General features: G+C 40.3%; 1 protein-coding gene across 1 annotated transcript; it reads left to right on the top strand.

Moving 5' to 3' along the window:
* The first annotated feature begins 4,837 nt into the window (after positions 1-4,837).
* LOC133923674 (uncharacterized) lies at positions 4,838-11,241 on the top strand. Its single transcript, XM_062368993.1, has 6 exons — positions 4,838-5,132; positions 5,803-6,234; positions 7,337-7,476; positions 7,612-7,732; positions 8,452-8,592; positions 10,954-11,241. The coding sequence occupies exons 1-6, from the start codon at positions 4,935-4,937 to the stop codon at positions 11,059-11,061; spliced, it is 1,140 nt and encodes a 379-aa protein (XP_062224977.1). The 5' UTR covers positions 4,838-4,934; the 3' UTR covers positions 11,062-11,241.
* The last annotated feature ends 395 nt before the right edge of the window (positions 11,242-11,636 follow it).

Here is an 11,636-nt window from a genome sequence, read left to right as displayed (position 1 = left end):
AAGAAATATATATGTCTAAATCTATTATATTTTAAATTAGAAATCGTAAGAAATAAAATATGAATAACATGGTTTTTACGTACTGATCCTGCGCTGTAGAAGTTGCTGAAGATGCTGGTTGCACCGGGTTGACGGCATGATCGATCCTATTGATGACGTGCCGAATTTATTTATAACAACGGGCAGCGTCCAAACGACCAAAAAGACGAGCTGTGGTGAACAATTTGAGCAATCACGCGGAGCTTTCTAAAAACCTTATTGGCTCTCTTCCAGTGCAAGATCTCAAGAGCAAGGGTTTCGAAGACATACTCTCTAGGTTGCCAATGTACGTCGACATCGGAATGAAGTAGACTATAACAGCAGCGCAACAAAAAGAGAAAGATACAAAACCCTAACTTTTATACAGACTCACGTAATAAAAATATTTCTAATTTTAGTGCTACTCTTAATTAGCCATGTATATTATTTATATACCCAATGAAATAGATGTCCTTATATATATATATATAGGGAGAAAATCTTTATCTTTACTTATATTAGTAATATGGTACTAATAGAGAATAAGGTTTAACATAAATCACATCTCATAATATGAATCTTTAAGATTTATTACGAATTGTTTTATGGATCGATCTTAATAATTCTAACATAATTTTGGTAAACTAGTTATTAGTCAGCTCCCATTTTCTTTCAACTAATGGTGTCGGTTCTTTGCTCTGAACTTTTGGTAGAGCACAGCATCTGCACTTCGCGCGCGCTCTCTCTCTCTCCTTGCGAAAAGTAGGCAGCGAGAAAAGACAGCTTTTGATAGGGAGATATTAATATTACTTATTTTTTCGCTTGGGGTTGATGACAAGTGAAACCTTAGACCGATCTTGCTAAGTCCAAGGACTGCTATGAAATTCCCGTGTTCTAAACAGGTGCCTAGAGGAGCCTTATGTCGAAACTTGCATGGACCTATTTCTTTCGACTAGCTCGAATTTTTTTTAAAAAAAAATTACCTGGTTTTAGAAGTTGGGCGAGTTACAAGCTGACAACATTGTGGCTTAGGTTTGCACTCACTAACCTTGCCAAGTGCTACTTAAATTGCTGTTTTTCCAAGCTCTTTTAGACGCATGCAATCAGCCAAGCCAGCCATATAGAGGCGTGAGCTAATTGGGCCTACGCCAAGTAATGGCCATCGTCATCGAGCTTACGACCGCATGATCATTGATCGATCTAGATGAGGCCACGAGGGCCAGTATGGCTAATTTTCTAATCTAATTGGAAAACGACTGGAGAAGAGGGTTAACTACAAATCTTTCGTCCTCTTAAAAGAAAACTACAAACCTTTTTTCTTTTAAAAACGGGTCATGCCTAACTTTTTTATCCAAGAAACGCTACGGTAGCCACTAGGCTGACCTGAACTTTTTGCCATCAATATGGATGAAAGCGTTACATCTAGAATTCACGAAAAATGGGTAGGATGAGTGCGAAGGAAAAGACGCTCAAATTAACTTTACTCGTGTCCAGGATTCTTTCACCCAACATGATTGGACTAGTTTGGTGTTAAGTTGTGTGGCTAAGTATTTTTATTTTCCTCAAAAAGATGCCAATGCAAGGTTCAACGTTCAAATAAACTTCACTCTTGTCATGCTTTCTCGACGTCTATTTGCAAGAGGATTTATCATATGTAAACCGTAAATTACTTTTCAAAGTAATCTGCAGAGGCGGCGGCGGCAAACTGAAGCCTACTTGTTGTTCGTACTAGCACTAGCAGTGGATGACTTTGGGCATGTTCGGTTTGTACGCAAACTATCCTTACCAAAATTTGGTAAGCCTCAACTATTTTGGTACCTATTCGGTTGGTTGCCAAAATTCTGGCAAGCCTGTCACATCTAGACCTGGCAAGATTGAGCCTGCCATCCCGGCCTGTCCTGGGCCCAACTCAATTTTTTAGGCCCGCTGCTCTGTTCTAGGTGGGCCTGGGCACCATTTTCGTTAACCAGGTGGATTTTTTATTTTTATATTTTTTAAATCATAAAATTGCAAATATACGTGTCAGTTTTGAAAATTTTCAAATCTAGACTCTGGCGACAAACGATGGGTTTAAAAATAAAAAATATTGCATTCTATTGCTCTTAAATTCAAAACACTATCGAAATAGTTATGAACAATTATGAAAAAAAAAATATGTTGTGTAGATGATGTTATCATCTAACTCTCAATTTTAGAGATCCTAAAATTTGTCTTTTTTTTTCTCATTGCACAAGTAATTGTTTGAATTGAAATTTTTTAAAAAGCTAGATGATAGCATCCTCTACATCACATATTGTTTTTAGAATTCTTCATGACTGTTGAAAATTTTCAAAATAGACATATATATTTATAACCTTTTTATTTTAAAATAAAAAAGTTTGAAACCGGGTTTCCCTCAGTCGGGCCGTGCCCGAGAAATGCTCACATCCCTATTCATTTTCTAGCCAAACTTTGCCCAAGTGTGGGCGACCAATTACTTCACCAAAACTTTGGCTAGCCAAATTTTGGTAGCGATAGTTTGATTCAAACCAAACAAGTTCTTAAATTCACTATGCTTCCTGGCCGTTTAGCTTATGTCGGTTTTGGCTTTGATAGCGTCTCAGTTGCTTATCGATTCCTCGACGGAATGCTTATGTACTAGGATCCTTTTGGGTTTCAAGCAATGCAAAAAAGGTTGGACCCTGCTTCTCTAAAATGAAAAATAATTGTCCAATTCACTGGGATGCATTGTTTCAAAATAGTTGCCCACAAGATGTTTCAAAATAGCTAGCCAAACCTAGTGGGTTATGTATTCGTGGACTTTTTGAACTCAATCAGGACTGGCTAGCCTCATAAAATGTAGATTTATGTGAACTATCTTTTCATTGGTTGTTCGAGCATCATATCCATGAGAACGGGACTTATGTGTGGACGCCAAATATACAGTCTCTTTTGCAAGAACTTATTTACTCTAGTTACCAAGAACATGGATAGCTTGGATATGCATTGGTAAACAAGGAACATTGTATGAACAGCGCCCATACAGTTAGCTTCGGGGTAAATGGTTTGGAAGATGTATTATTTTTCCTCGAGTCTTGACCAAGGGTGTTAGTATATTTGGTTACTAAGAAATATTGTTACGCCAAATAACCTGAGCGCAATAGGTTACAGATACTGGTATTCTGATGTGTGTACACAAGATTACTCAAATTAGTTGGAACAGGCATAAATCATCCCAATTGATGGGATCATCCAAAGTAGCTTGTTTTTGCCTTTAACCTGGTGTGCCAGGTCGGTTGTTCCCTTAGGAACCGCCCAATCTTAATTTGGACAGCATACACTAAGTATATAAATGGTCATCAGTATCGGCTAAAAACATTATCAGTAACGGTTTTTAACCGACATTGATAGTCTCCGATTTTTTAACTAGCACTGATAATGAGTATCAGTGTCGGTTCATAACAAAGAATTGACACTCATACTCAGATTATCAGTGTCGATTTATGATAGAATCCGACACTGATAATCCCCATATTAGTGCTGGTTTTTGTCATGAGCCAGCACTGATTACCCCTCCCCTTACAAAATCTAGCCGTTATCGGCAACAACACCAATAATATCACATACAACACATATAATAAGATAAACATGCATTCAAGTTTATCATGTACATATAATCTTCTCAGTTCATATAATCTCACATACATACACAATTCAGCTCAATGTTTTTGCCTTTGGACTGTAACTGTGTGAATTAGGTGCTCTTTTTATTTTATACGCTACAACAATTGGTTCATGTATGCCTTTGATGCTGACGAACTTTGAGCTGCATCATTTCTGTCTGCAGGTTTTACCATTTGTGATATCCTTCTGGGGTTAGCTGCATCGAAAGGAAAATGGCAAGCAAAGTAGGTGGTGACGGCAAAGAGGCTACAAACGAGCAAGTAATTACCAAATTAGTATATTAGTTTAGATGAATATTCATGATTTTTTTTGATATTTTTGGGAATTAAATTTATGCCCTAGAAATTCAAGCGAAATACAAAAGCAACCAAATCTGGGAAATTTTCATTTAAATTTTTTAAGAGATTTTTACTTGAAAAAATTAAAATGGGTTCTCTGTTATTTATTCTATGAGGAAAAAATCAGTGTGATTTTAAAAACTTCAGAAGTTCACCTTTTAAATTTATAAAAAAAAGGAGAGAAGAAGTAAATTTTTGAAGCATTTGACCACCTTGTTACCTTTTGTCTCCTCTCCCATCGACGTGCACATGAGCTGAACGCGGGAACGGAGGGGCAGCTGCAGCCTGCAGTTCGGTAGGGAAAGTAATGAAGGTCGGGATGGCGAGGCAATTGCCGTATTTACTGAGAACATGTTTTCACTATTTTATCACTATTTTAGATAAAAATAGTGATGGTGAGTTATATACTGTATCCATTAAAGATGCTCTTGCATATTTAGTTTTGTGTATATGTAGGAGTAGTGATTCTGTGTAAAACTATATGTTATACTTAGATGTTTTTTTATGCTCCATATTGCTTCACGATTGTTATATCCTCTTGTTGTTCAGGGATTTTTTTTTCCTGTTTGTTGATGGCATGATTCAGATTCACAGGACTAGAATCCTTTATTTCAATCGGATCCTGAAATATCGCGATGAATTTGAAATCCAAGCAACGAGTTTAGTTGAGAGAGTTTGCTTTCGAACTTTCTGAATTTACTTCAAATTGGACAATTAGGATCCAAACCCCTCTTAACTTGCACTGAAATTTTGGAAATTAGGAACTTCTCGCTAATTTTCCAAAAATAAAAAACTTTTGCGCACGCTGTGATGGACGGTGATCCGGTGCCCGGCCGATCTCGGCTTCCGGCTTTAACGCAGAACACTGCGGCCTCGCAGGCCTGAAGAAACCCTAGAGAAACCCCGAACCACGAGATGGCCCCCGGCGGCGAGGGCAAGCCGAACCCGAGCGGCGGCGCCAAGGGTGGGAGGAAGCGCAAGTTTCTCCCCCACGGGAAGCCGGTGCGGAAGGGCGCGTATCCGTTGCGCCCCGGCGTGCAGGGTTTCTTCATCACCTGCGACGGCGGCCGCGAGCGCCAGGCCACCCGAGAGGCCCTCTCCCTCCTCGACTCCGTAAGTCACTCCCGAAAACTCGCTGCCCCGTACTTGCCCGCGCCCGGCCCTTAGGGCCGGCGTGTAGTTGTCTGCCCTCTTAGGGCCGGCGTAGGCGACGCACGCTAGGTGTTTGTTGCATTGCCCGCACCAGCGCTGGTCTGGTTGAGGGCGGTGTGGCTTGCCGGCTAGCCACGGACTCGCTGGTGGTCCGGTGCTTAATTCAATTGCTTGTGATTAGGCGATGTTATGTGCGTGCGTTTTGCTTCAAGTTACAAGCTGTAGTGGTATTCCGTGTTCAGTGTAATTACTCTGGTGGCATGCAGTTCAACTGTTCCGGCTGAAATGAGAAAAACGAACGATTTTGGAAATCGATAGCCTCAACCCTCTGAATTTTGGCTTGTATGTTGATTGCATTCGAATAGTCATGGTTGTAGCATGTGCAGGGTGTGATGAGCACGCTTTCACAAAAGATGGTTTCATGGTTATGCTTAGTTCATACAGCAGTTGTGAGCTGTGCAATGCGATGTCATTGCTGCCGTTTATGCTCAATTACTGTACATGTTGTTGCTACAGTAGAATGAGGCTACTTTGTTAGTTGCTTCATATGTTTCTTGGAGTCTTGCTAATGTGCTTTTGGGTAGGACTGCATTTCCTCATTATGCTATATGCTCCATTATTGGACTTGCAGTTCTACGAAGACCTAGTGGATGGGAAAGGATCGGGTGAGAAGTCCAAAAGCATTCCTGACAAACCACTGAACAAAAAGATAAAGTTTGAGGACTCTGATTCCTCAGATGATGAGGATGAAGACCATTCTTGTGAGGAAGCCAATAATGGGAATGCCATGGAGAAAGGGGAAACCACACCATCTGAGCAGCAACAAGAGGAGCTTGGTACCTCTGGAATTGTCGCCAAGGACAATGAGGAACAAGTAGACAACGCCAACGAATCAAAACCAAAGAAGCCACGTGTAGAAGATCCTCCAGTATCTGAGCAGACAGAACAAAAGGAGTCCACTGATAAACCAAAGGAGTCCGCTGATAAACCAAAAGAGTCCAATGACAAAAACATTGATGATTTAATTGATGAGGACTTGAAAGAACTAGGGGACAGGAAAAAGGTCCATTTGCTTTCTTGATATAATTACAGTTTAATATATATGGTACAGTGCTCATATCTATATGGAGTCGTCCATATAATATCTCTACAAAATAGTAATCTGAAAATTGTGCACTAGTAGAACTATACTTCAAGTATTTTCAGTAGGACTAAAGCAAGAAATACTCTAGTAGTCGAGGGCTTGTTCGTGCAATTTGTTCTTTTGTAAAAGTTTAGTTTAAGTAGCACTGGATTCATAACTGATAACTCCGAAGCAGTTTTATTGGATGGTGGATAAAAGAAGTATCCATGGGGACTTAGCCATACTATGAATTTCTTATTTCTGCACTTCTACACATACTTTCCCCCTCACCACACAAATTTTTTCTGCAGATTGAAATCGTTAATGACCCTAGAATAGGAAAAAGGTTTAATAACCCTAGACTAGGAAAAAAGTATATGTACTAAAACTTTTGTACAAACGCTCTACAGATACTAACGTGGTAAATCATGATTCAATCTTGATTTGCCTCAACTTCCCAATGAATAAATCTATTGGATGGGAGATCTGCTTGTAAGGCTTTTATAAGGAAATTTTAAATATGTGTACCACTGCTCCCTAGAATATTAATAGAAGTGCTCTCCTTATATGTACAAAATAATCTACCGTGTTTTTGCTCATATAATAAATTTAGAATTTTTCATGTTTTAGATAAAAGGGTTTCAGCCACTAACTAGGTTCGTAGGTCCTATTTTATTTTACTGTTCATTCATTATTACTTGTTTCTTTCTTGCTACAACATCACTGGGAACTTATGTATAACTTCACTTAAGCAATTTTTTGTGGGCAGAAATCATATAAGAAATCAGACAAATTTAATGGGTGAGATTTGTATGATACCTCATTTATTTTAGCAGCAATTTGCTGATCTGCATGAACTTGGAGCTAAGGCGTATCCAGAGTCTTACCTATTGTTTTTTCAGTTCTATTGGAAATCTTTCCGGAGGAAACCCTTTAATATGCAAAAACCAACATAAACAGACTAATCCTAACATCCATTGTTTTTTATCTACTAATGTTTGTATACTAACTTATATGATCGAAACCATTCTACTTTGAACAGAGGCTCTTTGCAAGCCTTGATTCGGGTTGCAACGGTTGCATTTTCATTCAAATGCACAAAAGAGCTGGAGACCCTGGTCCAGTTGAGATTGTACAAAACATGATGTCATCCGCTGCTTCAACTCGTAAACATATGTCGAGGTTTAGATTTGGTGCTATTACAGTCTATCTTCCCCTGTGCTCCTAAGTCTCATATTTTAAGATGCTATTTCTTTGATGATATGAATTATTCAATTGTTTTCTTCCTTATAGACTTCCGTTTTGAATGCATGCTAGATTTATTCTGAGGTTTTTGCCTGCTGAGGTGGCATGCTATGCATCAGAGGAGGAAATAACAAGAGCAATTGGTCCCCTTGTTGAAAAGTACTTCCCAAAAGAATGCCCTTCGGGACATAAGGCAAGTTGCTAAGCTGATTGCTGCATCATATTTCATGTGATCCTTTGTCTTGGTAGGGATGGTCTGGTGAAAGAACATATGACATAGCAGCAAGACTACTTCATGAGATTTTTTCCACATTAGCTGACAATCAGAGTCTTTACAGCATTAAGTTTTTAAGCCTTTTGCAATTCATCATATGAATAGTAAGGTCAAATTTCACCTTGTATTATTAGTCATATAATGCTATTCAACCTATATCTAACCATTTTAAAGTAAACTAGCTACAATTTATGCTAATGTACTAGTATCAAGTGTTCTGTTCAATTTATTTATAAAGGGCATGGTAGAGGTTATGGGTAGGTCAAGACGGATTTGGACTTCATTGAAACAGTTTTGCCCATGATCAGGTTTGCTCTTTAATCATCGAACCAAATGCGCTGTTCATTATGCTGTGTGAATGCTGCTCTAGTTGTGTAAATAAGTTCATAAATGCCATTCATCATCCATCAAAATGATCCATCAATATTTCACTGCTTTCTTCAGCGAAGAAAGTGCATGACAGACTATAACACCCATAATCCATACTTCCTAAGCAAGTCAGTGCAGGCAGTTTTAATAACAGACACCAGTGTAGTATAACGTTTTGAACATTATTTTTATACAACACAAAAGAACGCAAACATGAGTCTTTGTTGTTCGCTATCCAGAATTCTTATGTGGATCTCTTAATCTTGCAGTTTGCTGTGTTATATGAAGCTAGATCAAACACCGGAATCGATAGAATGAAAATCATAAATGCAGTAGCAAAATCTGTATCTCAACCTCACAAAGTTGACCTGAACAAGCCAGACAAGACTATCATTGTCCAGATTGCAAAGGTAAATGTTTTCAGTTGGAATGGTACATTATGCCTTGTTCTAGTGCTAGAAGGTACGGTGATATGCATATGTTGAACAGTTGCTAATTTTACTTCTGGTTTTATTAGTGTACCTCATTAACCTGTGAATTTTGAAATATTACCTTTTGTCCATGTATAGCATACAATATTAGTCATATTACCAATCATTTCAATTTTTCCTAGTTCCAAACAAAATTTGTGATCAGACACTGCTAAAAATTTGCGCACCTTAGGTTTTATCCCAGAGTTTTAGAAATATTTCTTGGAAGTAACTAATTCCATTAGAATATTTAGGGGTACAAACTCCACATGTATTTTTTCTAGTCCCCTTGTTTTTAGCTGCACATGGTGGTGTGTACTGGCCAATTCTACTCCATTCAGATAAGTTAATAAGGACAAAAAGTGCTTTTAGACTGAGTTGTGGAGGGCATGCTAGCTCCAACCATTTTGATTCAGATTTGAAAAATCTGACCATGATTGTCAAGTAAACATGGTAGCTTGATCACTACACGCAATGACCAAATTCTGAATTATAGATCATAGTTTAGGTCGATTTCTTTTTATCACCCTAATTGCATCGTATAAACCTGAAAGCTTTGTTTACAATGCTTATGCTTTCCACCCTTTTACTCTGAAGTAGCTAACACGCCTATGGGCGTTGCTTGGTATACCGTGAGTGAACACATGGACTTCCTGTCATTGCCTTAAATATCTTATGGAAAAAGTCCATTTTCAGTCCCCCAACTCTTGTCTCGGTTTAATTTTGGTCTGCTAACTCTAAAACGTATAGAACTCACCCCCCCCCCCCCGTCCTTCAATACCAGTGCAAAATACGTCTGTAACCTGGTTTTGAGAATGTTTTTTTCATCTCAGCTGTCACATCATCACTTAGCCCCACATATCAGAATACAGGGGAGACGACGAAAGCTCAGTCAGTGCACACGGGGCTGTCCACAGCGACATTCTTCAATCTTCACCATCGTGGCGATTGTCGCCGCGCAATACCACTTCCTGCCAGGGCTCTTTGCAGCGCGGCCCTTGCCCCCATGCAGATCAACGAGGTCACCGAGGAGCTCCGCCAGTGCGACGGGTCCAACCGCAAGAAGCCCCTCCTCATGGCCATCAAGGGCCAGATCTGCTTTAACCCATCGATTAAGCCACACCGCCTGCCGGTGACAAGCTCGTGCGCAACCACATCATCTCCCAGGCACGGGCTTAACCGGCATTAGCACCTCTGTTGACAGCGCATAGTTGGTCAGGCTTTGCAGTGACTGACAAATGATGTGAATCCTCGTTTGATTTCTCTCCTGTTCAAATGAACGAATACCGTGAACTATTCTTCAGCGTCCATCCTCCCATCCATCTCATCCCAGGAAACACACGTACACGCATCAAAATCACAAATTCCCAATTCCAAAAGCAAGCAAATCAAACGAGTCTCTCTTGTCATCTCCATCCAACCTTTCTAGCACAAGGGTGCAGCGGGTCTCGCTCTCGGTGTACCGACCTCGGTGGTCTTCGAGGAGCAGCTCGTGACATGGTCCCACAGCAGTAGCACGGTGGCTGCAAGCACACTGCCATATGCAAGCAAGAGAGCTCTGGGCGACGGCTGAACCAGGACGGCGGCATGGACACACATGTAAGCTTCGACATATGGTGGCTCCAAGCTCTGTGTCGGCCTTGGCACACATCCTCTATTTCTTCTGTCTCTCCCTCTCTCTTATTCTCACTCCCCCTCTATGATGTGTGGGCCCATCGCCATGTCAATGCCATCTTGGATGCCACATGAGTTAAAACCACTCTCAAATGGACAAAGGGACTAGGTTTAGACGGTTTCGATAGTCAAGGGACTATTCATATCTGATATTGATTGGAGTGACCAATTTTAGACCAGGGCAAGAGTTGGAGGACCAAAATTGAACCTTTTCCATATCTTATCATCCCATTCTCCAAGCCCATGATGACCCATGAGGCATGTATCAGCTGCAGCAATCATGTACTTTCTCCGTTCTGGCAGAAGACACAAGGAACATCATGCATTGAATAGTTCATGCCAATATGATCCAAATTTACTAACTTGTAGTGTCCTAAATGTCCTGTCATTGCCTTGTCCAAATGTGCATGATACATGTATTTGCTGCACCGATTATGTACTTTCAGTTCTCTGGATAAGATACCGAGAGCATCATCATGACTCATGCCAATAGTACTTTCTTTCTTTCTTAATTATTCTGTTATGCATGGTTCATCTATCCATACCTACATGCTGGCATGAATTTTCTTCGAGCTGGTCATGGTTCAAGTTTTGATGGGCTACCTACCCTGTTTGAATTTTGAGCAGACTATATGCCTGATTGGAGTCGTTGAAAGATACAAAGAGCTCGCGAAGTTCAACCTAAGGCAGCTGACCTCATCGGAAAGAGCGGACGATATAGCAACACGTGCCTGATTTTAAGGCAACTGAAAGAGCGGCCGATCTAGCTGCTGACCATGCTATGGTCCACAGGCTCACCAACGATGTAAAATCTATTTTTAGCAGCTTCTTTTTCTGAACTTCTTCTAGATGACTATTTTTGAACTCGGAGAGTTACTGTGATCAGCTGAATAAATTTTGTGCAAAGTTCTGGTATCTACATGGGTTGCATGCTTTTCCGCCATGTTATGCTTTGTTGGCCTTGTTGAAACCTGAATGTTAACCTAGTATATACTCTCAAAGCCTGGATTTCTTTCCTAATTTGAGAAGTGATCATTTTTCGTTCAGACTGTTTAGAGAATCAGTTATTCTTTTTTTCGTAATGTCCCCGACCTGCGTCGCTGTCACGCCATATCCGGCGTGCCCGGCCGGAGAAGGCCAAGCCGAACGGCCTGAGCAGTAGCATTTTCCATTTTCCATTCTGAACAATCTTCCACAACTTTCATGCCTGCTCGCCACATCGCAGGCAAGCTGAGGCAAAAGTACGATAGGCTAATGGTGGCCATCTCATTTTTCCGATGAGATGGTCCGGCGAAGCATGACAATAAGTT

The sequence above is a fragment of the Phragmites australis genome, chromosome 1 (assembly GCF_958298935.1).
Source record: "Phragmites australis chromosome 1, lpPhrAust1.1, whole genome shotgun sequence".
NCBI lineage: Eukaryota > Viridiplantae > Streptophyta > Magnoliopsida > Poales > Poaceae > Phragmites > Phragmites australis.
Note: the sequence above shows the minus strand (reverse complement) of the source record. Positions and strands in the feature narration are given on the sequence as shown.